This window comes from Juglans microcarpa x Juglans regia, chromosome 6D, assembly GCF_004785595.1.
Source record: "Juglans microcarpa x Juglans regia isolate MS1-56 chromosome 6D, Jm3101_v1.0, whole genome shotgun sequence".
NCBI classification, from domain to species: Eukaryota; Viridiplantae; Streptophyta; class Magnoliopsida; order Fagales; family Juglandaceae; genus Juglans; species Juglans microcarpa x Juglans regia.
The window spans coordinates 35,057,204-35,073,148 of NC_054604.1; the positions used below are offsets into that span (position 1 = coordinate 35,057,204).

At 36.6% G+C, this 15,945-nt stretch overlaps 2 protein-coding genes across 3 annotated transcripts; one reads left to right on the plus strand and one right to left on the minus strand.

The window, feature by feature from the left end:
- Positions 1-632: 632 nt before the first annotated feature.
- On the plus strand, positions 633-4,541 carry LOC121236034 (ultraviolet-B receptor UVR8-like). 2 transcript variants are annotated; one of them, XM_041132525.1, is made up of 8 exons: positions 633-811; positions 1,178-1,499; positions 1,724-1,933; positions 2,069-2,176; positions 3,089-3,164; positions 3,315-3,457; positions 3,580-3,687; positions 3,845-4,541. In XM_041132525.1, the coding sequence occupies exons 1-8, from the start codon at positions 780-782 to the stop codon at positions 4,181-4,183; spliced, it is 1,338 nt and encodes a 445-aa protein (XP_040988459.1). In that variant the 5' UTR covers positions 633-779; the 3' UTR covers positions 4,184-4,541. The 2 variants fall into 2 exon arrangements, with proteins under 2 accessions (XP_040988459.1, XP_040988458.1); XM_041132524.1 differs by having other exon boundaries at positions 3,089-3,457.
- Positions 4,542-7,361: 2,820 nt separating this feature from the next.
- LOC121235760 (CBS domain-containing protein CBSX5-like) lies at positions 7,362-9,509 on the minus strand. The gene is made up of 2 exons (XM_041132150.1): positions 8,972-9,509; positions 7,362-8,489 (listed from the first exon to the last, which is right to left on the minus strand). Exons 1-2 carry the CDS (start codon positions 9,328-9,330, stop codon positions 7,634-7,636), a joined length of 1,215 nt encoding a protein of 404 aa, XP_040988084.1. The 5' UTR covers positions 9,331-9,509; the 3' UTR covers positions 7,362-7,633.
- Positions 9,510-15,945: the final 6,436 nt, after the last annotated feature.

The following is a 15,945-nucleotide window of genomic DNA, read 5'->3' on the forward strand; positions in this document are numbered from 1 at the left end:
ATTATCGTGTTTTGATATTTTGTCTACTTTTAAAGTAACTAATTTAAAAATAAACTAATTATTTTAATTGATAAACGGTATTGCACAAATATAATAAAAAAATCTAAGCGTCACATACTCCTTTTAATAAAAGTAAATAAATATAAAATTTATATAAAAAATTAATTTTTTAATATTATATCTCACTCAGTTTTTAAAAAGAATAGGAGAGGCTAGCACAATCTAGCATTAATCAATATAATATACTTCACTTTTCTTATAAAGAAAATGATAGGATTATTACTCTTTTATTATCTATTTATTATTTATTTATTTATTTATTAATTTTTTATTTTATTTAATGATTAAGAAAGTGACTATTAGTAAAATTATATATTTTTTTAATTTTTTTTAATAATTAAGAATGTGAAAAAAATATATAAAATAAAATAATAAAAAAATAAAAAAATTTCAAATATAATATAAATAATAAAGAAGTAGTAAACCGGTTGCAAGTACCATTACCCTTCTTATAAAAGCATCCTGTGGAAAAGTACCGTCAATTTGCCCATGTGTCACCATCCAAGGTCTCCACGTGTCACCAGAAATAGTGAGACACAAACCAACCCAACCCAATCCAACCCAACAGACGAAGTTAATCCTCGAGGCTCGAGCTTGAGCAGCCGAAGCCGTGAAGCGCCCAATCCCATGAAATTCCACGCAGGGACATTCCTGCGTGCGCGAGAGAGAGGGAGGAAGAAAAGGAGAAGACAAGGCCACAGAAAGCTCAGAGAGAAAGAATGACAGCGAGGAATTGCCGCTATAAAGAGAGGTCTTCAGAGCCTCACACGTTTTCTACTGAACAAACTCTTATGATCAGTTCAAAAATCTCACTCTACCGAGTTCATTATTTTCCACTTCTTTTTTCTACTCTACAGTTCTCTGATTTAGAGCACAATTAATCAATCTTTCGGCGAAAACGTCGGGCAACGGCATCCTAAAGCTTCACCAATCGGGCCTTTCTCTGTAAGATTTTGGCAATTATGTGCTTCTCTAAATATTTTTCTTCTGTCCAATGCATTCTTTATATGCTACTTTAATTGCCTTGGATTTCGCCCAAAAACTCGATGTTTCGCTAGTGTTCTATCGGTAAAGTGCGTGCTTAGTTGGAATTTAGCATAATGGGGGATCGGTTCAGGTCGGCTTCGATCAAGGAATTGCCATCGCATTTGATTTTGGAGATTTTGACCTCGGGCCGGCTCAGTGCGGTTGATCTTGTTAGTTTGGAGTTGACTTCAAGCATTTTTGGTGGGAATCATGGGTTGTACCCTCATAAGTTCCGGTCATTGGTGGACTTTGTGGCATTTCAGCTGTGCGATTCCAATACTATATATGCTCGAATGGCTGGGAATGCTCAGAGAGAGTTGTTTGATCGATGTAATGGGAACTGGAAGCGGGTTTTGAGGTTCTTGCAATCGGTGGAGCAATCGTCTGGGATGGTCGAGACCTCAGCAGGCAAGGTACTTCATCTTTTGAGTTGTTTACGGATATCATGTGCCGTTACATTGAACTTTGTGGAATCATGAGAATATTATTTGTGCATGTCATTGGAAAAAATATACAATAATAATTATAATAATAATCTGCAAGATTGTTGATTTTGTTAGTTGAGCTCTTCTTTTGGTGGTGTGTTGCAGCATTATGCTAGCATAGCAGTAACTCATCATTATTTTTTTATGAACAGATGCAGATTACCACGGGAAGATATCACACATTGCTGATCAACAATTCGACTGTGTACTCTTGCGGTACCAGCTTGTGTGGTGTTCTTGGCCAAGGCCCTGAAGCGACGCAATGTGTAGCATTTACCCGGATTGATTTCCCATCTTTGGCTCAAGTTATGCATGTTTCGGCCACTCAGTATCATGCTGCTTTTGTCATGCAGTCTGGCCAGGTTGGTACATAAATTTGACAAGTTTTCAAATATATATCACTTTGCTCTCTAGCAGCCAGATACATAGTTTAAATGTGCATTCTATTTTTATAACTGGCTGCCACAATCATGTTATCTTTCCCATTATTGATGCAGGTTTTCACTTGTGGAGATAATTCATCATTTTGTTGTGGGCACAGTACTGCCCGCCCCATTTTTAGGCCTCGGCTTGTTGAAGCATTGGAAGGAGTTCCTTGTATGCAGGTACTTGCATGATGTATTTTAGGTTATAGTTGATGTAGATAGGCATGCTAATGTGTGTGCGTGTTTTTTTTCTTTTTTGGGGGGGGGGGGGGGGGGGGGGGGGGGGGGTAATTAAAATTCTTCTGTCTGTGGTTCTTTCTATTCTTATTTCCTACTTTTTATTTATGGTCTGGCCTTTTTCAACCTCTTCTTTAGGTATGGGATAATTCCTTTTTCCTTTTTCTCCCTTCAACGCTAATATTGAATGAAGAAGTTCTTGAATTGTTTATGCTGTAGGTTATCATCTATCTTTATAATTTTCCAGGTCATTCAAGGATTAATTGTCCTCCCCAAAAGTATTGTGTCTTTGATCCTTCTGTTCAATGATTGTCTTATTCATTTCACCAAGACATATATCATGGTTGGGAGGTGAAAATATACGCAAGGATTAATTGTCCTCCCCAAAAGTATTGTGTCTTTGATCCTTCTGTTCAATGATTGTCTTATTCATTTCACCAAGACGTATATCATGGTTGGGAGGTGAAAATATACGCATGAATTCCAAACCTGAGCTGTCAGTGAAATATTATAATTTTGAAAAACATACTGCTGGCCTTATGCATGCTGGTTTTAGCATTCTAAGGCCTCTAAATATAACTTTTCTGCCAATGATACATTCATCTTTATAATCCTAAAGTCTATGAATCTTTTGAAAGGTGTGTTTTTGTTCCACCTTTAAGGGCCAATACTTTGCTTTCTCTTCTCCTTTCTTCTACCTCCCCACTCTCTCCTCCTACCCCCTCTTCCTCACCTTATTTATTATACAGGATTTTGTATGTCCATTGTCAGTTGATGACTTCATTTTGCTGAAATATTGTTCATTTTCTTGCTGCAATAAATTATCTGACATTAAGGAGTTCGAACTTGTTTTAGGTTAGCACAGGGCATAATATTACAGTGTTCCTCACTAGACAAGGCCAGGTTTATACATGTGGAGCCAACACACATGGTCAGCTTGGTCATGGTGACACCCTAGACAGACCAACTCCCCAAATCATTGAAGATCTTGAGGGAGTTGGTTCTGTTGTATACGTTGCTGCAGGTTCAAGTTATGTATTAGCTGTTACTGACAATGGGGCAGTGTACTCCTTTGGATCAGGTTCTAATTTCTGTCTTGGCCATGGAGAGCGGCATGATGAGCTTCAGCCACGAGAAATCCAGACATTTCAGAGAATGAGTATTCATGTGCTTCGTGTCGCTGCTGGTGATGAGCATGCTGTGGCACTTGACTCCAGTGGACTTGTCAGTCTCCAAATGCAAGATGTTTACTGCTAATCCCATTATGGGCTAACAGCATTCCTTCATGCAGATTGATTATGCATAGTTTTGGTTACTTCGGTAACTTTCTGCCATGATGGTTGCAGGTATATACTTGGGGCAGAGGCTTCTGGGGAGCATTAGGGCATGGTTATGATGTTGATAAGACTACTCCAAAACTTGTGAACAGCCTTAAGAGCCGACTTGTTGTGCAGGTTTGATTCGTCTTATTAGCAAGGAAATGAAACTGCCGTTGTTACAAAACTGCTACAAGCAAGAACCATCTTTATCCACCTTTCTGCTATACTCCTTTCTTTTAATTGGGATTGCTGATTCCCATCCTTGACGATGCTTGGTGCCCATATCCTGTAGGTCTGTGCAAGAAGAAGGGAAACCTTTGTTCTGGCTGATGATGGTTCAGTTTATGGCTTTGGGTGGATGGGGCTCGCTAGCCTTGGGTTCCCAGACAGGGGAGTATCTGAAAGGATCATGAGGCCTAAAATCCTTAGATGCTTAAGAGCTCACCGTGTTTCTCAAATTAGCACAGGGTTCTGTCATACAGTTGTTGTCACTAACCGTGGACAACTCTTTGGGTTTGGAGACAATGAAGGAGCACAACTTGGTCATGACACATTGAGAGTGTTCCTTGAACCCACCGAAATTCTTATCCAACAAATGACAGATGACAAAGGTAATTCTGATAGCAGATGATACTCGGGGACCAACCGTCCCATCTACTTTGTTCTGGCCTTGCAGATGCAACTTTAATTGAGATATGCAGTGTATGTGAGGATTAAAGAGGCTATTAAAGATAAGTTTTACAATGTCATACAACATTTAGCATTTTCCTTGCATTCAAGATGTTTTACCATGTATTTGTCTTTGTCAAGGAAATTCTTTCCGCATGGGAAAGATGTGCTAATCCATTAGAGATCAGCACATTAGATGGGGATGGGAATCTAACTCCCATCAGGCAGGGAATCCATCCCATGCCGTCCCGTATATCGCATATATTCCGTTACATAAATATCCTACCTTTTCAACTTGCAAAGCATAAATTTAGAAAGAATTTGTAGTTCCCTAAGCAATTGTTTATCTCTCTCTCTCTCTCTCTCTCTCTCTCTCTTAAATAGGGATTGGACTTTGGAGGTATGAGAAGAACTTGATCCCGACAGATGCCATAAGCCGCACTTGTAACTCCTTTGAGATGTTATGTGCAAATGAAAGATCAATTCTTTTTACGTCAACGAATCATTTATGAGCTAATTCCAATGACTGGACATTACTTCGGTGATTTCCTCCCTTTGAGATTTTTGACCCATTCCCGTTTCAAGTTTTGCTTTGAGTCTTTGTTTCAAATGTTACTCTATTCCTCTTTTTAAATACCTCCGTTATATCTATTCATTAACTTTTTTGTCAGTAACTTAGCTTCAAATATATGGGTTTGTGTAACCGAATGTCCTGAAAGATAAAAGAAAGAAGAGCTAAACGCTCATCTTTCTCGCACAGCTTTGTAGGGAGGAAACAAAAAATAGAACGCTTTGCAGATTTGGATGATAAAAGGTCAGAAGGTGGATCGTGCACTACAAAAAAGCTATAAAAAAGGGTGTATCTGCAAATTTAGATGATTAGGTCAGAATGCGGATCGTGCAGTACAAAATAGCTGTAAAATAGATTTCTTTTTCCTGTAAAATAGCTGAAATCCCACTTATCTTAGAAGCTTAAACTAAGTATATAGTTAAGGTTTGAATTCAGAATATCTGTTTTAAATTATGTAAAATTATTACTTATCTCACAAATTTAAACCGACGAAAAGAGATAATTTTACTTATTTATATTATATCCAACAATGGTGGACCCAAAAAACCCAAGACACATTTACGAAAAGTTACTGACTGGAATTGATTAATCACCCAATCTTCATTACCGCCACTAAAAGGTAATCGAATCCTTAAAAGAGAGTTAGGAATGAGATTCCAATGTTTTTAGGTTGCCTGCCATGGCGGGGTCAGCATTTCACATCAAGGGGCAAGTTCTGAACATAAATTCCAGAGTCCCAAATATATATTCAAAGGAAAATACAAATAATTTAGAAACTAGTAAAATCTTCTAACAAAGTTTAATTTCATTATCATTGTATAATATATTTTCATATGAATTTAAATTTGTATAGAATTTATTTGGTACTTATTCTCGTTCATAATTGCTCTTTGGATCCTCCATGATATCAACAAAATGAACATGCATATTTATCTTTGATTAAAAGAAGAGAAGTGCTATATATATAAAGAAATTACATAAAAATAAATCTATAAATTGATATAGTTTTATATGATCTATTAAATCTATTTTATAATAAAAATAACTTACAATATGACATATTATATCAAATCAAAGAACTAAAAGTAGATACCGAATCTTTTTTTATTATGAAAAATAATAAACATACAATACTTTACCCAATATTTTATACAACAATGTCTTAATCATGATGGATCGGTAGCTTTAACTTGATGATGTAACCTAAATATTAACAATGGTTCGTAAATTACCAGTTATACGGTACCAATTGGTAGTTTCAAAACACAAGTAAAGCAAAACCAATGTAGATTATTAATTAAGATTACTAAAAGTAAAGTCTTGGGTATGAGGTTAATATAACTTCTAATAAAGACATGTTAAATTGTCAAGAGTCTGATTGCCTCTGATGGCATATGATCCGATTTTTTAAATAGAAAACTTGGATTCGAAACCCATCACTTCCGTCATATATATTATTATAATATATATATGTATGTGAAAGACCTATTAAATTGTTAATTATTTTGAGAAATTACACTTTTCTACTACAAACTACCATCTTCTATTTCTCACCTTGCATCCGAAATAACCAAAACTTTCCATCAGTATTCTATTAACAATTTGCACTTTCAGTAATTAAGATCTTAAGACGAACCAAAAACTGATCACGTAACGCAATTTTAATCGTTGGATCTTAATAGAGATCATAAATTTGGAAAATATAGATAATTTGAACTTTGAACTTGGAAAAAAGTGAAAAGAACTAGTAGTTTTGTAGGTGAAAAATGTAACTTCCCGAATTAGTTTGCCTTTGAATTCAACAGCCATTCAGTTAATAGCTATGTCAGTTTGGTTTGCTCAGAACGTTGAAAAAATTCAATGGCATTTGAACAAGAAACAATTGAATTGATTTATTTCAGATTTTAATACACATTTAAGCAGTTTTATTTATCAATAAGAGACTTTATATTTATAATGTTAGATGAAACATTTCTCAAGCGAATCAAACCAAAATGCCAACAGCGCTGCGCTGCACTCTTTTCCAAGATTAACCTATAATTAAAAGCATAAATGGCATTCCCGAATCCCAACCAACATGGTATTCCCGACAATACCTTTGTTTCATCCATCAAATTTAATATACTTTTGCTTTGATCAGTACTCGATAATGGACGAAAAGGTACGGAACTGGACACTACAATTAAGATGCAGAGGCATCACTGACAATATCGACATGTCTGCAATTTTGCTTCATAATAGATGAATTACTGCAGAGGTTGAGCATGCCTTAATATCATACAAAGCCATTTGAAAAAAAAGTACATCTTGATCTCATTCCGTCTATATATATATATATGTGTGTGTATCGTCACGAAGACTTTGAACAACTAACTACCCATGAACGAGTCCTTGACAGTGAGCCAGAAAATCATTGTGTCCACATGTATGTGGATTCGCATATTAGATCCCGGAACTCTTTAGTTTATTTATTAACCCAAAGCCAATTCTTAGAGTCATGACATAGTCATCCAAATAGAATTATGAGCTAATTAAGAAAACACACTTCCAAATAAAAATAAGAAGACAAAAAGATCAAATCTGCTTGTGTTTGATTTTCTGTCTTTAAATAACAAAAAATCCTACAAAGAAGCAAGATTCAAAATATGAAAATAGAGGACAAGAAGAAGACACATGACGAATCATACAAACACAGACCCAACTTCACAACCCAATATTACAATTTAAACACAAAAACGTCTGCTATTCACAGCACTTTTTTCCCTAACCTTTATCCTCTCCCCTTATCTCAACTGGCCCACCTTCATGATTAACCAAAAACTTTACTCCGATTGCTCATAGTTAACCTTTCCATCCCATCGTCTCCAAATGTTCCCGGAAAATTTTTAACATGTTACAGAATGTCACTATCCCAACCAAGCTGCAATCATCCTCGACAACCCAAACATAATTCACACGATGAGCAATAGCCTGGATCATCACTGCCACCAAAGAGCTCTTGGGGTGACAAACTATTGCCTCCGCTCTCCTCACCATCCGCGCCGAGTAACTCATAGACCTGCTATACCTTCCTGATCTTGAAGTAGATAACAAAGACTCCTCGTCCGATGAAGATGATGACGACGATGTTCCTGAAGCTGTTAGAATGTTGAATTCCTCCAACATGCCTTCTAAATTCTTTTCCTTTAACCTCGCCTTCACCACCCTGACTAGATCCTCCGGGGGTCCTCCACAATCAATGTAGGCCATGAGGTCTCCGGAGGATAGAGTGGTGATGGCTGCTGCGACAGTTTCGTCGCAGCAGGCGAGGGTGAAGGGTGAGATCTCTCCAATCAAACCTCCGTCACCATCAACTACAGCCACGGAAGTTTGCTCAGAGAGAGAGCGGGATATAGCTCCAATTGCCGAAGAGGCAGGGGAGTAATAGTCAATGGCTAAGATGTCGGTGGTGATAATGCCAAGAGTGTCAACAGAGAGCGCCGGGAGCGGGGAGAAGAGACCGATGGAGCCGAGAAGGAACCGGATCACGTCCTCTTGAGTCAACCAGCAGAATTCGCGGCCGTTGTGGATGGTAGTAGGGCCGGTGGTCGAGGGTTTTTGGAGCTGTTTTCTTCTTGAATAGCTGCTTAGTTCGGTTTGTATCGGCACCACAAGGTTCTGGGCTCCTTGCAGAATTAGATCGATGGCTTCCCACAATCTGAAAAGACAAGAAAAACAGATTCACGTTTTGCAGAGCTTGTTTGAAACAGGGGAGGCTAAGCTGAATTGGGTCAATTTGCTTTCGTCTTTCTTTCACTTCAGGTCATAACTGAAATGTTACGATGAAATGAAACAACGTTCTGATTTATTTTTTAGGAATTATAATTTGAAAATTGTAAATTAAGAGGCTTGGGTTGAGTTTTTGGAGAAATTTGTTGCAACCACATCGATCTTGGGTTTGATTAATAAAAATGTCAAACATTTATGAGTAATGGCACCCTTCAGTTTCACGCTTAGCAGTTGAATAAACACATCTTATAAAAAACGAGCATTTAAAATTATGAAAAACTCCTACGGAGATATTAAAACTGAAATCCAAGGGAAACCCAGATAGTGCCCTGCAAAGACGATCAAACTCAAAAAAAAAAAAAAAAACATGCATAGAGAAAAATCCAAATTATTAGTGTCTGTATCAAGTACCTCGAAGATGGCTCCAGATGCCTCACGAGTCCAGGAATCTTTGGCAAGATTGCAGAAACAGGCGCCTTCAGAGCAGCAGAAGGAGACAACAGATTCTCATCCCTGCAAAGATAGCATATCACATCCACCATGCACACCTTGCCAACGCAACGGCACTCGCGGCCAACGCCGACGTTGTCGTCACCAAACTCAACCTTGGCCGAGTGGTCGACGCAGTCCCATACGCTGATGAAGTTTTCGTCGGTATTTTTCAAGGCCACTAAAGCGTCAGCGACGGTGGCAGAGATGGGCAAGGACCTCAGGGCTGGTTTGCCGAGACAGAGGTCTGATACCACGTTCGCCAAAAAGCTCACTGCCATGCAAAAGCTAGAGAGAAATATATAATCAGCAGGAAAAAGCTTAGAGGGTGTGAATACGGTGGTGCTCGGCGTAGTTGGTGCGGTGGTAGTGGCGATTTTATGTAGCAATGGGATGGGTATTTATAAGTAAGAAGGCAATAAAAGAGTTGGATGCCAAACGTGGGCATAGTAAAAGATACCAAAAATGTGAGGGGTCCATTTACAATTATTCTATTGTTATATATCTATCATATTTTTATGTAATATTCTATTGTTATATATTTATCACATGTTACCTAAATTACAGGCTTACAGCTTGGAGATTTGAATGATTACATTTTTCTCTGGTCATTAGCTAAACAACTTTATATATATTAGGTCATTTTCTTAAGCAACTTGTGCATATAATACTACTATTATTATTCTGATTATTATTATTATTAGAGAAGCGCTTTGCAACAATCGGACTGCAAATCTTACAAAAACAGCCCTATATTCATCTCAAATCATTTAAGAAAAAACACTATAAGAGAAATACACTTCACCACAGAGAATCAATTCGTATGTGCTCTCATTTCTCATTTGCACTGTCATCTGCCCTTTCTTCATCGTTGCTTTCATCTTTTCCTGTCGTCGTCGCCAAGCATCTCCATCGTGGCATCGCCCGTCATCTCCGTCGTCGCCCATCTCTATCACCGACCTCCCCCATCTCTGTCGATCATCTCCATCTCCATCTCCATCTCCTCTCTATCAAAATCCAATCAAACCAAAATCCACAATCAAACCATAATCCATTCAAAATCACAGTAAAACTCATCTCAAACCCGCAATCTCAGATCATCAAGTATAGAGAATAAACTCAAAACCACAGTGAAACCCATCGCAAACCCGCAATCTCGGCGGCACTGGGTTGATGCCAGAAAGACGTCGGTGGCGGCACTGGATAGAGAATCTCGTCGGCAGCACTAGGAGGGTCAAGATTAGGGCGGGTAGTGAGGAGAGTGGCGAAAATGGTGGCTTCGGCGCGAGAATCAATTAAAAGGGAGGGGATTGTGGTGGAGAGGGGGCTCAAGTTCCTCGTGCAACGACGAAGGGAGGGGCCATCGTGGTGGTGGTGAGGGCAGTCGTCGTGGCGGAGAGGATTCTGTGGGAGAGAATGGAAGTCAAATTGTCCAAGTTCGTGGGGGAGAGAAGGGAGAGAGGGAAATCGCTTAGAGAGAGAAAGAGAAATTCTGAAGCAGTGCTAGTCTAGGATAAGTGTGGCGGAAGTCTTAGTTGTTGCTATGTGATTGAGAGGCTGTTATTTAACTAAAATCAGCCCGACATATCCTAAGGAATTCTCTTATTATTATTATATATAGACATGCCACACACTCACTTTATAAAAAGAAAAATTATATTTAGCATCCTAGACACCACACCTATTTTAATATTTTTGTCTTCATGATAAGTATGTAGTGTATGGATGATAAGTAGAATAACTCAATTAGTTTAACAAGAATAAAATAAAATAAAATATATAAAGTGTGTCGTGTGAAATGATAAGTAGCATCCCTATAATAAAAAAATGACTCTACCATAAAAAAAATTGCAAAAAAATATTAATTTTAGTGGGATTCACTTTTTTATAAAATGTGAAATTTATTTATTTGAAACTTACTGACATTATTTTCATTATTAATATAATAATATCAGGAGATGGGTAAGTAACACCAACACCATCTCTTGTAGATAATTAATTTTGTGTAGCTTCTCTCTCTCTCCTCTATGGCCGAAGGCCAAAGCAGAGATCTCCCTCCCTCCCTCAGAGATCTCCCTCCCTCCCTCCCTCCCTCAGTCGATGGCCCTCAGGCCGAGGCAGAGATCTCTGGGTACCATCCCTGATTTTAGCGGGATCTTGCAACGCATGTCTCTCTCTCTCTTTTCCTCAGTCGATCTCCCTCTCTAAACTGCTAAACAGAGGTAAATTAAACAGCCCCTCAACTGTACATTTAAGACTTTACAATAAGCCAAAACTGATCCAAAAAGTCAACCAAGGACAATAATCACCAACAACTGAGACTCCACTTCAACATCAGCAAAATGAAATCAGCAATTTAGGTTCAAGCTTCAACCTCCATAAATATAGCACACAATTCAGCCCTATCGCAATCCGTAGCTAGAGGAAAAAGTTTCAACAAATACTAGGCTAATTTGCTAACCACGGTCCTTCTCTTTTTGTACATTTTCCTTTTTTCTTCTTTGCTTTTTTTTTTTTTTTTTTTTTTTATAGTTCTGTAATGAACTCACACGTACACCGAGATGAATCGAAATCATGGCCTAGGTCCCCGGCCACCAATTACTTCTAGGAAGAGAAGATCTCATTTGGTTTCCTGTGTTATGAAAGCACTTCCGGCATCAAGACCACCGGAGAAAGGGAGAGGATAGGGCACTGTTGAGAGAGCGGGGAGAAGGGAGAAGAGAGAGAGAGACTTTAGGCGAGAAATGACTCGCTCAAACTCGCACCCATTATTGATTCTGTAAATTGTTTACGTGTTAAAACTTTATTGAATGGTGTAAAACACAAATAAACATCATGTCCAGTTTGAAAATAAACTCTTAATTAGTAGAAGTTAAAAGGAGAAAGAGAATGAAAAAGTGGAGTGAAATTGTTCTCATGTTTTTTTTTTTTTTTTTTTTTCCTCCTTCGAATCAGGTACTTCTCAAAAAAGCCCACCATGAAGAAGATATGGAGATAGGCAAGATGGGATTAATTGAATGTAGCCATTCGAGCGCTATAGCCTTTGAGTTTTGTGGTGTGACTCTATACTCGAGATGATTTAAGAGTCCATCTAATGAGAAAAAAACACAGAATATTTTATAAAAAGGTAATACTGAATACAATATTAAGATGTGTAAGATTCAAATACTTTTTTTTAAAAAGAATTAGATCTACTATTAAAAAATATTTTTTTTTTTTTATGTAGAACTCATATTTATATTTTTTTAAAAGAAATACGTGAGATTTACGTACCTTAAAATAATAAATATTCAATATTTACATATTCACCTCTTTAAAAAGATCATTCATTTCCACGGCGTCTTGGGGGAAGTGGTCCTCCCTCTCCCCTCCTTAATCCTATGCCAGTTAGTTCACTTTCTTTTCTTTTATTTTCCTTGATTTTCTCGATCCTCATTTTCCTTAGGTTCTCTCTTTTTCGGTCTCAAGTTTGATCATTGTCAACAGCCCGCTAAGTTGCTAATTACCACTATATGCGCGAACAAAATAAGTTACCCTTTCTATGAATAGCTCTTTCATGACTAGTTTCATCTGAGGGACCACGTGTCGTTACACACTTGTGGGCTCCCACGTGCTACTTCACCTAATGATATATGGTATATATTATGTGTATTTATTTCGAAACAAACAACTTTGTCAACTCACGATGATAATCAACACGCATACGAAATTCACAGTTCATGGCGATTGCAGCTTCAACATGAGTACCGTCTCGATCATGTGACCCAACTCGATCTACGCAACAACTCTGTCTCATATATATATATATATATATATATATATATATATATACACTCATCATGATTCTCACTCATGCGAGAATCACTTGCATGCGTTGGACCTCAGCTTCATAGTCAAAAATCCTAAATTTAGGCAATTAGGCCATTTACTTTTTATATTAATATGATATAATTCTATATATGTTTCCGAAAAGAAATTTATTACTTAATTAGTTTTCCCTGGTGGGTATTAACTATTAAGTGCCCGCTTCATATATATACACACACGTGTTATGTATTTATATGCGTGTATGCCGGCTTCATTTACATATATGAACAGACATTTCTTTTTTTTTACCATTGATGGTGTTAGAGATCAGGCTACGCAGCATCGTTTTCAAATTTATGGAGCAGTAGTAATTGGGTTTTAAAAGAAAAATTATATTCTTAAGTTCATGTATAGAACGCATTAATAAAATACTTATATAATATAATTTGATTTTGAAGATAAAAATTTAATTTTTATAAATCAAATATTAATATAATTTAAATAATATAGATGATATGTTTTACATACCGATTTAATAATAAAATAACTCGAGTCTTTGAAAGATTCCCTGAGCCTTTTCAGCATCATGCATGATGATCATCATCTAGTATATATATTCAACCTCTTAATTTGTACGTACTACGTAGTACTTCTATAACCACGATTTTAAAATCATTTAACGGTTATTAGTTGGACTAATTACCATAGTACTAGTCCTGCTAGGAGGCCTGCATATATTGTACCTGTACGTACCTGCATGCATGGGGTGCGGGCTTTTCATGTAAAACTTTAATTCCGCTTCAATTCTAAGCATTAAAATATTTCTCTGATTTATTTTTCAGAAATAACGAAATCTGGGTTTCGAATTTCGAGCTTTGAAATGCTAAAATTACTTATCACTCTGAAGTTATACGTACGTAATTTATCACTCTAATTCAGGAACCCGATATTCATGCATGCTTTTATGGCTTTTAATTCTATTTTTAAAACAATGGCGTACTTTTTTTTTTTTTTTTTTGAAGGGATAACGTGTAGTTTTTTAATTTCAAGATGTACGTACTTATAAGCATAATAACGTCTTAATTTAGCAATTTATGAATGATTTATATATATATATATGTGATATTTTTATTAAATATTAATTTTCTATGACGTAGTAGCTAGCTAGCTAAGGGTAGTTAAAAATTTCACAAACTAATCGTGTACAAGTAGTAGTACGTACTTTTTGAATAGGAAAGTATATCAAAAATATAGAAAATCTTACTACCAATACAAACAGATGAGCAGGACAAAGTCGTTTGGACTTTAAACCACAATAGGAAATATTCAGTTAAATCAGCATATCAAGCAACAATGCTATATAGATCAAGTTCCAATTCAGCAAAATCCCTCAATAACACTTTTCAAGCCAATGTGGAGTCTTAAAATCCATGATCGTCATAAATTATTGATTTGGAAACTTCTTTGGAATATTCTACCTACCAGAACAAGACTTGGTGAAATCAGCTCCCTCAAAGAAACAGAAGAATGTGTATTTTGCAACCATGAGAAAGAAAATCTGATGCACCTCTTTGTTGAATGCTCAATCAACAGAATTCTATGGCAACAGAGCACTTGGCCTTTAAACCTTGCAAATTTGCCAATATCATCTATATCAGACTGGATTCGAATGGTTATCTATCCGGAAAAAGAGCTGAGACTTTGAAAAGAGGAAATACACCACTTTCAACTATTTGCAGTCATAATGATAGACTTTGTTTGGAGGAAGCGAAATGAAATCATTCATAATCACACTTCTTTTTGAATTGAGGAGGCAAATATTCAGATCAAGCACATCTATGAAGACTATAAAGAAGCGTGGAAAGGAAAAATGGAACAACAAAGAAAAGAAGATATATGGTATCTGCCTCCACCAAACTATCTAAGTTTCTCTTTTGATGCAGCAGTACGTGATCAATTTTTAGTAGTCTCAGCAATTCAAAGAAATCATAGTGGTGATATTCTGGGCATCAGAACGGAAAAAGTAAAAACCACTATTCCTTTAATTGCAGAAGCACAAGCAGCGCTGCTCGCAACCAATATGGCTTCAACTCAAAGTCTTGCAATAATAGAAGGATATTCCCAATCAGTGATTACATCAATTGAAAACCGAGATACCCCTTCATTCTGGAAAATTTCAACAATTATTGAGGACATTCAACACATAGCCAATCTTCATCAAGACTCGAAATTTGCTAAAATACATCGATCCCAAAATCAATCGAAATTTGCTAAAATACATCGATCCCAAAATCAATGTGCGCACTCAATTGCGTAATGGGCAGCTATCAATCATGTATTTGGAAGCCTACCCTTAGATAAAATTCTTAGATTTTTTTGTATATTGATAGTGGAGAGGATCCTCCTTAAATTTTGTATCTTTCTTTCTTATATAATATGCTTGATTAGAAAAAAAAAAAAAAAAAGAAAAAAAAAATAGTAGTAGTACGTAGTGCTACAAGCTAACACGCTTTAAATTTTATAGTATAGTGCATGCAAAACATGATGACCGACATTAACCTCTTGTGAAACCCTTCCTTTCCATCAACCTTCTCATGAATTACTAGGTCATCCTACGTGGTCGATCGTCGTCTCTGAAGTTATACGTACGTAATTTATCACTCTAATTTAGGAACCCGATATTCATGCATGCTTTTATGGCTTTTAATTCTATTTTTAAAACAATGGCGTTATTATTATTATTATTTTTTTTGAAGGGATAACGGGTAGTTTTTTAATTTCAAGATGTACGTACTTATAAGCATAATAACGTCTTAATTTAGCAATTTATGAATGATTTTTATATATATATATGATATTATTATTAAATATTAATTTTCTATGACGTAATAGCTAGCTAGCTAGCGCTAGTTAAAAATTTCACAAACTAATCGTGTACAAGTAGCAGTACGTAGTACTACAAGCTAACGCGATTTAAATTTTATAGTATAGTGCATGCAAAACATGATGACCGACATTAAGTGCCTCTTGTGAAACCCTTCCTTTCCATCAACCTTCTCATGAATTACTAGGTCATCCTACGTGGTCGA

Coding starts and splice junctions, on each gene's coding strand:
- LOC121236034 (XM_041132524.1), top strand. CDS start 780: ATGACAGCGAGGAATTGCCGCTATAAAGAGAG. Junction 2,177..3,088: donor AAGGAGTTCCTTGTATGCAG/GTACTTGCATGA, acceptor AACTTGTTTTAG/GTTAGCACAGGGCATAATAT. Junction 3,688..3,844: donor AGAGCCGACTTGTTGTGCAG/GTTTGATTCGTC, acceptor CATATCCTGTAG/GTCTGTGCAAGAAGAAGGGA.
- LOC121235760 (XM_041132150.1), bottom strand. CDS start 9,330: ATGGCAGTGAGCTTTTTGGCGAACGTGGTATCAGACCTCTGTCTCGGC. Junction 8,490..8,971: donor CATCTGGAGCCATCTTCGAG/GTACTTGATACA, acceptor TTGTCTTTTCAG/ATTGTGGGAAGCCATCGATC.